General features: G+C 47.1%; 3 protein-coding genes across 3 annotated transcripts; all 3 read left to right on the top strand.

The window, feature by feature from the left end:
- Positions 1–5498: 5498 nt before the first annotated feature.
- FSST1_009152 (double-stranded RNA binding motif domain-containing protein) lies at positions 5499–6271 on the top strand (the record flags this gene model as incomplete). The annotated part of the gene is made up of 2 exons (XM_083226100.1): positions 5499–5529; positions 5925–6271. The coding sequence occupies 2 exons, from the start codon at positions 5499–5501 to the stop codon at positions 6269–6271; spliced, it is 378 nt and encodes a 125-aa protein (XP_083085113.1).
- A 3782-nt stretch (positions 6272–10053) lies between these two features.
- On the top strand, positions 10054–11360 carry FSST1_009151 (mannose-1-phosphate guanylyltransferase; the record flags this gene model as incomplete). Its single annotated transcript, XM_083226099.1, has 4 exons — positions 10054–10060; positions 10119–10162; positions 10258–10404; positions 10464–11360. 4 exons carry the CDS (start codon positions 10054–10056, stop codon positions 11358–11360), a joined length of 1095 nt encoding a protein of 364 aa, XP_083085112.1.
- A 2849-nt stretch (positions 11361–14209) lies between these two features.
- Positions 14210–16599, top strand: FSST1_009150 (glucokinase; the record flags this gene model as incomplete). The annotated part of the gene is made up of 5 exons (XM_083226098.1): positions 14210–14268; positions 14385–14788; positions 14918–14997; positions 15056–16433; positions 16505–16599. 5 exons carry the CDS (start codon positions 14210–14212, stop codon positions 16597–16599), a joined length of 2016 nt encoding a protein of 671 aa, XP_083085111.1.
- Positions 16600–16677: the final 78 nt, after the last annotated feature.

Below are 16677 nucleotides of genomic sequence, written 5' to 3'. Positions count from 1 at the left end.
TTCTAATAGTAAATAAGTCTTAATCTTATAAGGCTTAATTTTAGCTTAAGTTATCCTTATAACTAAAGCTTAATCTTTAATAGAGATTTAATAATAAATTAAATAACTTATATTTACTCTAGAGATCTTAAAGTAATTATATATTTTTATAGAAAGATCTATTTAATATAAAAAAACTTAATTTCTATTCTTTTTCTTTTTCCTAAGAATAAAAAAGAGATAAATAATATAATATAATAAGATCTTTCTTTTTCTTTTATTATTAAGAATAACCTTATTTTTTTTAGTATTTTAATTATAATTAAAAATAATCTTTATTTTATTACTTAAGGTTTTCTATAAATTCTTAATTAAAAATATATAGCCTTATAATTTTATCTAGTTATTAATAATAATATAAAGCTTATTTTAAAAGCTAAAAATAGCCTTAAGTAGAAAAATATTATTAAGGAAGTTATTAGCTTTATAGATATTTATATTTATAATATTAATACCTTAGGGATAGCTAAGTATTATTATTACTAATTAAAAAGGGAAAAGTTAATTAATTAAGCTAAAAGAAGGTTTATTAAGATAAATATATACTAAGAATATATATTTATATTTAAATTAATTAATTAAAGGTATATAGAAGGGAAAAGCTATATATTAAAGGAAAAAGCAGTATATATATTATATATATATAGCTAGCTATATAATTATTATATAATATTAAATGCATAGCTAGCTATGCAGGTATGGATACCCCAGCTATATATAATGCTAAATAAGTATCTGGTATGTATAACACTAAAAGAAGCATGGATCTGTACATAGTACCATATATAATTTCTTGGCCCTGGATATTGCTGATAACCGTAATTATTGCCTCCAGGATCCCTGTCAGACGGGGGCTTCCCGTAGGCCATGTATTTTGTGCCTCAAACCGACATGGATCTTGGTCTAGGTAGCCGCCACAAGCCACCTTGAGGAGATGACGGAAGCTGCAGATGTTTGAGTGAACTTGACCTACCATGGCAAAAGTCTTGGAATCAACTTAACGTGAACCCGAGGCCAATCATTGTCAGTTGCCTATTAACTTGAGTAGGATGGGACGGGACATTGTACTGACGGCAACCCGCAGCTCCTCGTCGTCATCGCTATCATTGCCGGCACTTCAGTTATATGACCGCCGCCCCGCCTATGGCCCATATTGGTTCTAGGGATTAGGAGCTGTGGGGTGACAAAAAAAGAATGCAATCCACCGAATAGGTGGATTTTGTTAGGCGTAGTCATAGGTATTGGTAGTCTAGGTTTTGGAGCCAACAACCTTCAAGTTTTCTGTTGTGGAGTCCTCCATAACAGTAATTGTACAGTGACAATATTCTAGATCCAGGACCGGGGCCGCAGTAACAAAGGTTGTAGGACTTACGGGATACTACGATGTAGTATTTGTTAGAGTAGTTTTAGCCTTGTTGTTTATTGCCGGCCCTCCTGGTTGTGTAACCGCCGTCTCTCTGTTACAACGACTCACATCACAACAGGCGATACGCTCAGAATGATTAGACACAAGAAAGGGTCAATAAGCTCTTCTCTTGCCGCTGGCGGCTATTGAAATTGTCGTTTCGAATCGATGTGAATAATGAACTCGGGTCCGACTTCAGAGAAGCAAAGAATAAAATAAAATAAAATAAAAATCCACCTGTCAGTTTCCAATTCGATGGTGAACGTCTGCCATGGGGGCTGTCTAGAATTGGCACGTCAGAGAGGGCTAGCGGCATCCTAGATAGAATTCTGGAAGGGTTCCAATTGTCGAATCGTTGTTCGGTGTTGAGAAGCTCAAGCTCCGTCATGGCTTCGTTGAAGGGGGGATACCCTTGTTCCTCCACAAAACCCACAAAAGCCCACACAAGGTTGGATTCAACAACACCCTTGTCACGACTCGCAGCTCGATATCAGTCCTGCAGATGCTTGGCGAATTGTTTGTTTACAAAGCTCTTTGATCATCGTTGGCTTGAACCTATCTAGGTAGTCAAGTCAAGCAATAATCCCAAGGTACAGGGCCAGACATACAGACAGATGGTATACCCGGACCTCGGCAATCACGATTCTGTGCAATTTCGTATGCATAGAGGTGACACTTTTGCTGATGATATTTGTAAATTGACATGGAGGGAGCATAAACCGGCCACCTCACCTCACCTCACCTCACGCAGAGAAAGGCAAGGTAATACGCTGGATGAGGTATGTGAGGTACTTGCCGTTGACAAGCTTGCCGGCAGTTGTGTCCCACTATTGAAAGTTCCTGCAATGTTATTATTGTTGATGTTGTTTTTTCTTATTTGATTCAAAAGCATTGCCAACACATCTTTGCATGAGGTTAGTAGGGGCTGACCTGACCCTAAAAGTTGCCTGCACCTACCTGCCTTACCTTGCCTTAGTCGTTGCCTCGAGCTTTTTTCTATTGGGGTTCCTCCTGCCATCCATTTTTATCAACCACACCTCTTGGTGTTTGGATAGTACCCATAACTTGACTTACTTTCCATTTGGTAAGGGCAGCGTTCAGACGTCAAGGTGCTTCCCCCTCGTCGACGGGCATGGACCTCTCTAGTAGGTAGTCCGTGCAGTATCTCAGAAGGCACCATGAATGGATGTGCTAACTCAAGCCCAAAGCTAGGTATCTTCTGCCTCCAACATTTTGCTTAAAACACCAAGGACAAAAGACTCCTCTTGTCATATAATTTCTCGAATGCCACGACAAAGGTATCCTACATACTTGAACCATCAGATCCGCTGTGGACACCACCTCATTGGGTGTACAAGTCCTAACCCCATCTTTATCACTGAGACATTCAAGCAAGAGTTGATGTGCATCTTCCAATCAACCGGGCCGCTTTCACCGTTCTCGTCATTCGAGCCATGAGATTAATAAAGACTCACCCGCTTTTGCTGCATTGCTAAGAACAGCCCTAACGGCGCCCACACCCACGTCTATGAATGAATGGCGCAGGGCAGGGTGGGCAGGGATATGGGAGAACGGTACAGTACACAGTACAGTACCCGTCTGTTCTCTATTGCTCAAAAGTCCAGCCACTTACTATCCTGTTCATGCATGTCGTCGCGCTGCTTCACCGACCCTTCCTCTGGGTCCTGGCCCTGGCCCTGGACAATGGGATGTAAACTTCATCAGTGTGGACAATCTTCGTCTGGGGGTCCGGATGCTATCACCGTTGAGCCATGCTTATCTTTCAGGGCAATGACCGCCCCGCAAACATTGGTTGCTGATCTTATGGCCAGCTATCCGACAAAGAGATTCGATATCGTGGCAGAGACTGTGTCAGAAAACTTAATGGCACTAGTTTTGAATATCCACTTTGTCTTCTACTGTAAATGCCTATGATGCTATTCCGAGCATGAGGGCTATTGTCACAATCTCACCATCTCGTGATCCAAGTGTGAAGCGCCCATTTTTGGGGGTCGTAGAGTATTTAGATGCTTGATGCAATTCCCCCAGTCAACCTGCTTCACAATTTGCTTATTCTGCGTACGAATTGCCCATGGTTCTAACCGCCACATGAAGTTGAGAACGTGTCCCGCTCTCACTGAGTCGCTGCCACTCGGCTCCAGTACGACACTCTAGTCTGAAGACTAGGCCGCTCAATACGGCCGCCCATTTCGCGCGCGACTGTCGAGGAACAAAACATAGGTACCTAGCATATGCTACTCCTAACCCTGGGAATTTCTGCTTCCAATTTGCTGCGGAAACGATAGGCAGCTTTGATGCTCCTGCAGCAACTCCGGCCACCGGGGCTCTCGGCGCTGAGAGAGAAAGAGGAGGGGTTCAAGGTGGACTGCCCCTCGCTGCACCTCATCGTCCAGCCTCGGAGCAGTACTGCGCAAATACAACGCGGTACCGGTGCAGTACTTTGAGAGTTTGGCTGCTGTGCATTAGTGGCCGCCAAAACAGAGATCTCGGATGTCAAGATATGGTGGTGAGCCAGGATCGTATTCAAGGCATCGTCTTAGATGCTCTGAAATTGTATGAGCTGCTTTTGCAGCTGCAGACTATTTTGCCTCTCATCAACATTTCGGTCTTTTCACACGTCCGACCTGACAACGAGAAACGGATTACCCGCCCTGGACCGCTGCGGTGATCTCCTGTTCGCCACTTGAGTTGAAGCTAAAGCAAGTTGAAATTGTTGCCATGTAGCAATGCATCTTCAATCGCGTGTCTGCATGAGCTTCAGAAACGGGGCCTTCACTGGCCCCGTCGCCCCCCATTCCAAACCATGCCATCATGCCCTCATGTACTCGGCCGGATACAATAAAATGACCCTGGCCATAGAGTATGTACCATTGGTCCCTAGATGGTGTTGCGAGGGGAGTGGGCAAGCGAAAACATTCAACAATACAAAGTTTGAACTAGAGGCCATAGCCGAGACTGTCAAATAAGAACGGTGTCGGCAAAAGAGAGCCAGAAAAAGAAAGAAAAACAACAAAAAAAATTCCAAGAGAAAAAATAAAAATCAACCCGCAATTGAGGATCCAGCTGCAGAGCAATGACTGAGAGGAAAAATGGGAACTTACTAGGTTCCTTGGTGGTACGCCAGTGGCCGAAGGCGTTAACTTTGAGACTTATCAGAGAGATCGCCTGCTTGCTGCATCCTCCATGTGTCGCGGTGGAGTGGCCTAGTCGCCAGCGGTTTTGATCAACTGGCAACCAGGTAGGCCAGCACAGCAAGATGGGTCACACTCTTTTGAGAGCCGCATCGTTGCTTGCATCTGCCTCCATTCGCGCGTCTTTCTTTGTCTCCAGACACCCCCGGTCCCCGCGCTAGCGGGTTGTCTGGAATAAAGGCACACACGTCTCGTCGTGCCATCGGCTCAACTCGTCTGCAGCAGATGGATGTACGCATTGTCAATACCCAAGTAGGTAGGTATTACTCAAGACGGATATCTCGACAAAGCTAAGGTTGCCCTTCCTTTTCTTCCGGTACTTTCCCTCAAGCGTATCTATTCTTACTTCGATCTCTTCATCCTGTCTCAACTCTTGAAATCCACCTTGTACGCCAGCCGTCTAAGTCTTCCTCAGCTTCAGATACAACACAGGCCGAACAAATTTGACAGGACCCCTCCGAATCTTTACCATTCCCCAAGAATCGCAAGGCTTGTTTCAGTTTTGATTCGGTTCCTGACATCTCGCTGCCTCTACATCCTCTCTACCCGCTGCAACGCTCGATCCTAGAGTTCGTTCTCGGAGCTAAACCCTGTCTTCGGCATCAGTCTTCTCTTTTGGATCTAGACAAGCGTTTATTTTGGGCGCGTTTCCTCCATTGATATTCGTTCTTTATATCGACTTCCCCTCTCATGCCCTTGATCCTCTCCACTATCTTTGCCGCCCCAGAGAAGCTTTTATAAACTTCGATTTCCACCTTTCTGTTTACTCAGTCGCAACCACATCTGCTTCCAGATCTTCCGCCTTTGCCCATCAAGTGAACGCCACCAGCATCAGCATCACAATGGGCGGCTTCTATATGCAGTACCTTGAGAGTAAGTCCACCACGTTCTGAGCTGTATCTTTGTTTTTTTGGGAAGCAATTCCGTCCATGGCGTCGGCAATTGCGCATGGAGAAGTTATGCGATGGACAAAAAAAAAAGATTGTGTACATGGTAGGCCCAAGTGCCCCGCATGTAGCAATGAACAACCTTTGTTCTTACTATTGTGCGACTTGGGTTGAAGTGCACGCCTGCGCCATTGGCACAATTGGGTCAGATAACATAGGCTCCTTGAAACACAGGCCGTGAATATCCAGCAGTCAACCCTCGACATGCGTGTAGACATGATGCACACTCTCGGATGTTCAGATGGATTGTGGGGTTCCTCAGGATATCAACTTACACCGATTATCAAGACAAGGGCTTTTTGCTAACAAAATTGTGCACAGGCCTCTGCCGTCGTCGAGGATGGACAGACCCCATGTACGAGTGTTACCGGGACCACAACGGCTACACTTGCCTGGTCCTTGTCAATGGCCGTGAATATCAAACAGATCTCGCATACGAATCCGACGTCTTGGCCCAAGAGAATGCTGCTATGCGTGCTTTCATGGTATGCCGCAACTTCTCTGTTAACGGAGGTATGCTGGCACGCAATGGCATTGTCCAAGGCCTTCCAGCTCAGGAAACAGCACGTCGCCGCAAGAGCCGCCACACGTCTTCTCGAGACAGCGACCGCCACAGCAGGCGATCGGGACACCACTCCAGTAGTAGCTCGACTGCCTCGTTCGACTGAGAATTCCATGGCACAACTCTCAACGGCCATTTGAATCAACCGATGCTTCACGGTTGGGCCTAGATCAGCTCACGTGGGAACATGTCGAAGAAACATGAGGGATAGCCACACACAGGACGACTTACAAGCGGTTGAAATGCTTCACAGCAATCCCAAGGGATATACCCAAACCAACCTCCTTTGGCAACCCTTCTCTCACGATTACTCAGGGAAGGATCACCACTTATTTTTTGTTGCTTGATTTTTATTACATGTCATCTTGCCTTTTCTTTTCTTTTTTTCTTTTGTTTCCAACCGATCATTTTGAATTGGATTGACGGCGATATGTAACTTGATATATCCTTGGCCGTTTCCGACGACTCATGACGATACGATATGACTTTAGATGCGATCTCACCTTTTTACGGCCGTTATTTTCTATAAGGCTTTCATCCAGCTTGACGGCTTATTGCCGCGACAGAGTGAATCGACCCATACAAGGAGGTCGACTTACAATGGGCACTCTTTTGCTCATCCCGACAACTCCTTGAACGTTTATCACACCCGGGATGGCTTGCTTGTATCAAATCGATCTGAAAGGGCGATGCGTTGCAACAAGGGACCTCCGGTGACACCGGACAGGTCATTGTGGGGAGACCTTGAAGTCAAGAAAACAAAAGATACACACAAAACGGATGGTAAAAATTGAAGAGGGAAAGGACGCCTACGAATGAGGAAAACTTGAAATGAATGATAATATCATTCACAAAAGGCATTTATCTTGCAAAAATCACGCAAGAGCGGATTTGACATGCATTGAACGACAATTTGACGAACCATGACAAAAAGAGAAAAAGCACATTGCTTAGGGATTTCTTTTAGCATTTGGTACCTTTTTATTATTATTTTAGCGAAAGCTGGGTTTCTCAGTACATTCTGTAATGATTCTGACAAGAGGTTGGAATCTTGTTTTGAAGGAGAAAAAAACATGAGCATGGTAGGAGCTAGCGTTGACTTTTACAACATGAGTAAAGAAGCGAAGGATCATGAGATTGAAACGATTGACGAGGATGAGCATGAAATTTGGAGGAGCACGATGATACGGCACTTTAACGACCATAATGATCATGAATTTTTCATTTCTCTACCGGATAGAACTCAGGAACCATCGTATGTTCCATCGTGGTGATGCATCTGTGGTGATTGACGTGAGACTGGAGCGGCTTGATGGTTTTATTCTCATCACACGATGATTCTTGATGATGAGTAGAAAGGGGGCCACCATAGTGCATCTCCAATCCGTTCTATTAGGTACTCTGAGATATATTGACTATTACTGTAAGCCAGGCCACCGGCATCGATAGGACGGCGATCGTCTTATCGAGTTGGAGCATATGAAGACTCACATCCTTCCACTATGGGAATGTCTGCTATATTGGCCATGTCAGGGGATGAGATCGGTTGATGTATCTACATAGTATGTGTGTACTGCACTCGAGTTTACAATACAACCAATCACCGCCGAGAATACGTGTCCCTTAATGACAATATTCAGGGTTGGCGTGTAGGTGTTGGATGACAGTTTGTTCATGCCACCTTGGACCAACTTTTGGGTTACGTGTTTCCATTCATTTCAGAACTTAGGCGTTGAGTTTGTTGACAACTCGTAAGTTGTTGAGGGGAGCATAAAGAAGCACAATAAGAGGGATGAGCTGTAACAAGATGCAACAAACCAACACACTTTTGCATGCCGAACGGTAACACCACCAACTGTCAGCTGCAGACTTGATGGAAACAGCACCACCAACCCCAAACTCTAAGGTTGCACATTCAAGCTTTGGCGATTGCCGATCCGCTTGAACATCTATCTAGCCTGTACCTATAGATGCCAACTGTGCGATGACGTTGGGTGTTGAACATTCACAAAGCAACAGTCTGACTGAGCAATTGATTTGAACATAGGTGTGGCATGAGCTGTCTGTATCTACCAATCATAGCCTCGTTTTCCACATGAAACATTTGAAAATAGGTAGAAGAGGAGACATTTGACAGAGTTTAGGGTTGAAGTTTGGTAGTTACGTGTTGAGGTCACGAGATGGTGACTGACAGATCAATCAGAGGAGGGGTTCTCACACTAACAAGTTAGTTAGCAGACGTGTCAGATGGGGACACGGGAGAGGCTGAGAGATGGATCACCTCGATTATGAAGTCATATGGGGCGAGTTGTGGAACGGTTTTGTGGTTGTTGTACGAAATAATGGCTTATGAGAGTCGTTTTGAAATAGGAAGATAGAGAGTTATGAGAATGATGCTGTACGAAACGTTAATGCGGTTGAGAAGAGCAAGACTAATGTAGAAATGTCCGTTACCAATACGAGGGACTCTCGTAAATGAGTTGCAGGGTCCTTGACAGGGGTTATATAAATGAACGTCAGCTTGTGAGTGACTTGTGTTAGCACCTCCCTAATGCTTTGACTTGAAGGGAATGGTGCCATTATTATTAGTTTAGATCTATTTTCCAACGGTTTCATCAATCGATCGAGTGAAGAAAGGAGATTATGAGGAGATATTGAGTCTTGATTGAATGTCGGATGTTTTTATACCTCGTGAATAGTGTGGCTGGTAAACAACGTACTAACTAAACCAATGCTAATTTCCAGTCTCGATATACTTTATTAGACAGATAAAGCATGCAGCAGCTTCCTAAAGCAGATGATGAATCGTTTTCAACCTCAGCTGAAACCATGTTTGATATTGATCAATTCTAGAAGAGTACATAGTAAAGAGTACGGAGTATCCGGGCGACACGGATAGTCGAGACGGAAACAGCCTTTTTCTCTTTCAACAGGGGGTTCAATATAATTTCGCCAGGGAACGGGAAATGGTCGAACCACATTGACCCCGCTGGACATGGGACTTTCTGATTGGAGTGAGATGGAAGCAGGAAGCCCCCTTTCCCTTCCTCTGCTTCCAAGGACCTCGTGTCGCGGATCGTTGATTTGTGTGGACCCGTAACTTAGTAACTTGAGGAAACAAATAGTCTGAGAGGGTAGTCTAGAGTAATAGGTATCAACTACAAGTCGGGCATGATGGGTGGTGCTCCTTTATTGCTGTACCTTAGTAGGTAGACTTGGTACTTAGGTACCTATTGGAAACGTGTTGCCTCTTTCTAATCAATTGGCTGAAACATCTCGCAACTATAAAAACTATTAAGTCCCGAATTAGGTTTAGAAATACCTCGAAACAAGGCAACTTTCACAAAGAGATCTTCATCGTGATTAAGCCTGGGCCTAAAAAGGACCCTGGTTCTTTACTGTCGGTCGGTTCTGGCACTGGCTGACCACTGTCAATTTATGCTAGACCCCCCCTGGATCCTGGATCCCGTTCTCCACTTTCCCATCCCATCCCATCTCATTCTCGTCAGCCTGCTTTCTGTTGTTTCTATGGCTGAATCTGAATCTACCCACGTTGGCCTTTTTTAGACATCCCCACTTGCTTTGGATTGCTCTCCTGAGTCCAAAGTTGGCCTTCTTATTATTCTGCTCCTCCCCTTTCCTTTCCCTTCCTCTCTGACCTTGACCTTTACTTTGACTCTCACCCTAACTCTGAATCTCTCGAGATACCCCCAATACCCTCTAACTTTTTTTTAACCTACCTATTCTAATCTAATCCTGTCGAGGTTTCTTCCTTCTTTTCAGGACCTCGCTGCTGTCGCTCTCTGTTCTTTACATTCGCTGTTCTGCTAGCCACTCTTACCCCCTTTGCTCTTGGCACATTCAGCTTAGCTTCTCAGTACCGCAATCATGAAGGGTTTGTTCTTCCGAATCATCTTCTCTCACTCTCCAGCAGGTTAGCTAACAATGCGCAGGACTCATTCTTGTCGGTGGCTATGGCACCCGTCTTCGACCTCTCGTACGTTGCCCCGCGGAAGCTCGCGACACCATCGCGCGACCCTCCAATACTATTCTTGGTTTTCCATGTAACTGACCGTCTGCGCCTTTGTATAGACCTTGAGTGTTCCCAAGCCCCTGGTTGAGTTTGCCAACAAGCCCATGATTGTGCACCAGATTGAGGCGCTGGTCGCAGCTGGTGTTACTGACATCGTCCTTGCTGTCAACTACCGACCCGAGGTCATGGAGAAGTTCCTGGCAGAGGTAAGAAAAACCACCGAATTCGCTCACACAACACATATTCTGACGTTGGCGTTCTGCAGTATGAGGAAAAGTTCGGCATCAACATTGAATTCTCCGTCGAGACTGAGCCTCTCGACACCGCCGGACCCCTGAAGCTTGCCGAGCGTATTCTCGCCAAGGACGACTCTCCCTTCTTCGTCCTCAACTCCGATGTTATCTGCGACTTCCCCTTCGAGGATCTCCTGGCCTTCCACAAGAACCACGGCAATGAGGGTACCATTGTCGTTACCAAGGTCGAGGAGCCCTCCAAGTATGGTGTCGTTGTCCACCAGCCCGGACACCGCTCTTTGATTGACCGATTCGTCGAGAAGCCCGTCGAGTTCGTTGGCAACCGCATCAACGCTGGTCTCTACATCTTCAACACCTCTATTCTCGACCGTATCGAGCTTCGTCCGACTTCGATCGAGAAGGAGACCTTCCCCGCCATGGTCAAGGACAACCAGCTCCACTCTTTCGACCTGGAGGGCTTCTGGATGGATGTCGGCCAGCCCAAGGATTTTCTTAGCGGTACATGCCTGTACCTTTCTTCCCTCACAAAGAAGGGCAGCAAGGAGCTCACCCCTCCCAGCGAGCCTTATGTTCACGGCGGAAACGTCCTGATCGACCCCTCAGCCAAGATTGGCAAGAACTGCAGAATCGGACCCAATGTCACCATTGGCCCCAACGTTGTTATCGGCGATGGTGTCCGTCTGCAGCGATGTGTCCTGCTCAAGGGCTCCAAGGTCAAGGACCACGCCTGGGTCAAGTCCACAATTGTTGGTTGGAACAGCACCATCGGCCGATGGGCCCGTCTCGAGAACGTAACAGTTCTTGGTGACGATGTCACCGTCGGAGACGAGATCTACGTCAACGGTGGTAGCGTTCTTCCTCATAAGTCTATCAAGGCTAACGTCGACATTCCCGCCATCATCATGTAAGGAACGTTTCTTTTCACGATTTTACGTTCTACTACAAGTCTGTTGGAGGACACACCAGCACACTTTTCTATCTACACTATAATCTCACGCACGACATGGATGAGGAAAAAGGAACTCGAACAAAATTCACCACTCTCGGAAGGTGTACTGGCCACCTTTTTTATACTAAGGCGGCCTGGCGGGAAAGGAATTAAAGAGCCTGCCGTGCTATCTATCTTAATACTTTTGTGCAGTTGTCTTATGCCCCTATTATGCGTGTTTATCAGGCGTCAAGGTCGATATTTACAGGAGGCAGGTAGGCGAATAAGCCATTGACAAGACAAGAACAGGCAGTTAAGCAGGCAGGGTTTATGGTAGCGTTCTGAGGAAGCCGTGTGCAGAGAATGCTTTTGTTACCAGTTATTGAATTAAAGAAGGTGGTGCGATACCATTTGAAACTTTACTTGGCTCTGCGTGTGATTGTGTGCTGTCCGTCTCTACGCTGTCAAGCATACACGTCGCCTTAAACCGTGTTTCCCAACCAATCTCTAACTGTACATCACGTCGTGTCGTGTGAAAGTCTTGGTACGTGTAGTTCAGGCTTAGTCTGAAGGTTAATAGATAAGTGAGATGAAGCCTTGAACCCTATTATCGCTTAGCTAAACTCTCAAATCTTCAACCTGGATAGAACTTTGAAGTCTTCTTGTAAGTCGTCAGCCTCTATGATTGGCTGTAGACCGAGGTGATGTGAGCTGCCCTCGGTGAGGAACCCCTAGACCTTGTCAAGAGCTGGGGACCCTGAGCTCGGGTAAGCCAAGCGATAGCCAAGGAGATCGTGGGGACGGTGATGCAATTGTTTGAATGGGACCAGTATCGATATAAGCGACTGCGGACTAAGTGGTCTGGTCGGAATACATGGCATGGAAGTCTGACATGAGGGACCTTTGTAACGCCGGGTGGCATCCCTACGATACAATTCACCTTATGCGATTTACATTGCTTGCAATGACATGACATTGGCTTGGAAATTGGTCTATTCGGTTGGGTCATGATAAGTCCTTATATCACAACAGAAATGCTCGCAAAGACTTTAAGCCTCTAAGCCAACTGTGTCATAGCGTCGGTGCTCTCGACGCCTCGACACCGGGTAGCTAGCCACAACGATCATGCTATCAAGATGGATCCGTAAGAGGGTTGAAATGCAAGGCCAGTGGTGTTTAGGCCTCATACCTTGCTTGATGTAAAAAGGTAGGAAGAGCGGTGTCGTGGAAATGGGTCAAGGAGCATGAATGGAACCTTCCCAGATAAACTCACTTTCTCTCTTCGGCGGTTGTGCAAGTACTAAGCCAAGGACACAATCTCAAAAACAAGGAAAAAAGCGTATTACAATTATTCAATCAACAAAATGACCAGCCACTGATGAGACCTAAAATCGACGTATGTATTCCTCACCCCCGCCATTCTGGTTAACCTCATCAACTTGCTATACTCGCACAACGAATCGACCCGGATTATGAATACTTTGAATGGTTACGGCAATTCAAAAATATACCACGGAAACAGATAGGAAAGAGGTAGGCGCCCATCGCATCCCTAGGGCTCTGAGGCTCAAGCCACGAACCGCTTCGCTGGAGCCAAATCCACCAGTTACGTTACACCAATTCAGCTCAACTGAGAAACACGCGACTCGCCCGGATCAACAAATCCCAATCTCGCATGATACCTCGGAACAGTCGTGAATTCGCAAATTTGACGGGTTTTCTTTTCGGTCTGGTGCGCATCATTGCAGAGGAGACGGCCCGTTTACCAGTTCCCGATAGAGCGGACTCCGACGAAAGTGATCTAGAGCTTTGTTAATAGCTCACGGAGAGTTACAATCATCTTATCGTCAGTTCTTCTCACGACGAGACGATCACAGGATCCAAAGGCTTTTTCCGGGCAAGGAGATCTAAGACAAGCACGAGACCATAACAGATCAGGAACACCTCATCTTGACAGTCATCACGCATCTTCCTGGTTTGGTGATGGCAATTGTCAGGACAATAGGGGCACAGCATGCGCAAGGGCATAAACATAGCCTTGAATCAAGGTCGAGGAAGCGCCCTTGGCCGCGGCTCATTGTCTCATGCATTGCAATTATGCTGATTCTGGTGGTGAGTTGCTATTCCAATTACCGTATTGTTTTGCTTCCCTGTGCTTGGCCTTGACTGGGCATCATACCATTCCATCCACCTCTCCGTACCATTCCCCGTCATCCCGCCTTTCACCCACACCCTTCTTTTGTCGCCCCGTGGTTTCCCCGTCCCATAAGTCTGGGTTGGGTCGGGTTGAGTAAAAATGATGCATGGCCTGACCGAAACCTCACTAGTGGAGGATGGAACTCGGGAGATTTGACGATAGCATCGTTTTTACGTACCAAGGCGCTTGCGAGATATTTCTGGGGCCAAAGTTGGCTTATGACGGCATGCCAGTGGATATGCCGCCGACCAAGAAGTTGAAACGAAAACACCGATCTGGGATTGTAAGGACATGCATCCATCCGTACAGCAATTAAAAAAAAACCGAAAAAAACTAGGACGTTCCATGAAAACAAGATACGGCCATGTTCGGCGTATTAGCGGGGCCTCTCTGAGCTTTCTCCCCCGCACCCCGAACACCACCGACCACGCCTCCACCATCTCTCCACTCGGACGGTCTCTCCACGGCCGTCCGGCGACACTTCCATTGGACTGGTTGCTTCATAACCATGGGGAGTCCGCCTCGATCAGGAGAATATTATACTTGGAGTGAGGCTCGTGGTATTACATCTCCACTGAATTTTGGGGCCATTTCGGCGCTGAAAGCCCCCATCCGCTGAAGAAACGGGGCAGATGCACCTCAACTCACCTCACTTCACTTCCATTCCATCACTAATGAAGGCTTCTATCACGTAACGCAGCACTCCGGGCATGATCCCCAAGCATCCCAGAGCCCCATGCCCCAGACCCCCCCGGCTAAACCCCCCATACTCGAACGTCATTGGTAATTGATCAGCCACTGACACAGGTTCCGTCAGCAGCTCTCCCAGCTTGTCCTTACTGATGGTGACGCCAAGCTCCAGCAGCCAAAGCTCAAAATCCTACTTCCGTTCCAGAGAAACCTTTTGACCTCGTTGTCGTCCACCACCAAAGCTTTAATTTCTTTTCCCTCCCTCCTCCAATTCTTCATCTTCTCCCCCCTACCTACTCTTCACCTCTTACTCCCTCAGCTCTTTTCTTCCCCTCCCCCACCAACCATCCCTACGGCATCCGAACCTGTCTGCTATATTCCCTCCCCCTTCGCAATCACGCAGCCCACATTATCACCAGTAACCATGTCTCTCGCCGACGAATCCAACCGTATCGTCGAACAATTCGACTTCTCCGACGATGATCTCAACAGAAGTGTGAAAGAATTCTTGAGGCAAATGGGTATGTTGCTCCATCAATCTGCGCAATCTGTGCCGCCATGCTCCTGCAGCTTGACGTTATGATGCTTGTCGCATTTTCACCTATTCTGGCTTTAAAGCCTCAATGAGCTCAATACTGACAATCCGCTAGACGAGGGCCTCCAAAATGAGGGCACAAGTCTCCAGCAAATTCCTACCTATGTCACCGGCGTTCCCAACGGCACAGAAAAGGTGAGTTACAGCCCACAATTGGCTCATGTAGCTGCCCAAGCTAATTGTGTCTTGATAGGGCCTTTACCTAGCTGTTGATCTTGGAGGCACAAACTTCAGAGTCTGCTCCATTATGCTGAATGGCGACACCACCTTCAACCTCACTTACAACAAGGTTGCTATTCCCAAAAATCTCATGGTCGCAAGCACCTCAGCAGACCTGTTCTCTTTCCTCGCCAAGCAGATCGAAATCTTCCTGAAGGAGCACCACGCCGAGCACTTCAACTCCCACTTGCGCCGCCGCAACACCTCCAGCGCCCCCTCGGGTTATCGCGATGAGCACATTTTCCGTCTGGGCTTCACTTTTAGTTTCCCTGTCAAGCAGCTTGCCATTAACAAGGGCCTGTTGATTCGATGGACCAAGGGATTTGATATCCCCGATGCCGTAGGCAAGGACGTCTGCGCTCTGCTTCAGAACGAGATTGATAACCTTCACCTTCCCGTCAAGGTTGCTGCGCTTGTGAACGACACCGTTGGTACTCTCATGGCCCGATCTTACACTTCTACTGGCAAGAGCCGCTCCGTTCTGGGTGCTATCTTCGGTACTGGCACCAACGGTGCTTACATGGAGAAGCTGGATAACATCAAGAAGCCCATCACAGGCGAGTATGACAAGTCAACGGGTGAGATGGTGGTCAACACTGAGTGGGGTTCCTTTGACAACCAACTCAACGTTTTGCCCACCACACCCTGGGACAAGGCTCTCGATCTTGGCAGTGTAAACCCTGGTGACCAGATGTTTGAGAAGCGAGTATCGGGCATGTTCCTGGGTGAGATTGTACGACTGGCAGTGGTCGACCTGATCAACAACGAACATTCGGCCCTGTTCAAGGATCTCAACTCAAGCTTCAACGACTGGGGTACCACCACTAACATCGCTCCCTCCTCCGGTTTCCTCAAGCCCTGGGGACTTGATAGCGCCATCATGTCTGTAGCCGCTGCCGACAACACCCCTGAGCTGTCAACTCTTCGCCAGGAGCTCGAGAACTTGCTCAGCGTCTACACTCCTTCGCTGGAGGATGCCCAGGCTTTCAAGGCCATTTCCAATGCCGTCGGTCGCCGTGCCGCTCGATTGTCAGCTGTCGCCATTGGTGCTATCGCCATCAACTCTGGAAAGCTCAACGATATCAACGAGGAAGTTATCGATATTGGCGTTGACGGTAGTCTTGTTGAGCACTACCCCTTCTTCCGCGACATGATCTATGAGGCCCTCGCTTCCGTCGACGGAATTGGTCCTAAGGGTGCCGAGAAGATCCGAATCGGTATCGCTAAGGATGGTAGTGGTGTCGGAGCTGCCCTTATTGCCCTCGTGGCTGCCAGCAGGGAGAAGCCCGAGGATTACCTTACCGACCTGAGATCCGAGTCCAACCGCGCTCGCAAGTCTTCTGATCCATTCCGTACGTTCCACTCCTAACCCCGAGTCACCGATAATGGCTCCTTTAAAGCAACATCTGCTAACCTTGAATAGTTGAATCATCACCCCTCTCCAACCAAGCCCTATTAGCTGGTGGCGTCGTTGGTATCCTTGCGCTAGCAGCCCTATGGTACAGCAAGCGCCGATAAAACAACACCAACCGTTATTTCCATTGAATTCATGCTTTGGAGTTCTTTCTGATGACCTGGGACAACATTTATCATGTA

This window comes from Fusarium sambucinum, chromosome II, assembly GCF_050947815.1.
Source record: "Fusarium sambucinum isolate potato_lamoka chromosome II, whole genome shotgun sequence".
Lineage (NCBI taxonomy): Eukaryota > Fungi > Ascomycota > Sordariomycetes > Hypocreales > Nectriaceae > Fusarium > Fusarium sambucinum.
The sequence above is the reverse complement of the archived record's forward strand: the minus strand, read 5'-3'. Positions and strand labels throughout refer to the sequence as shown.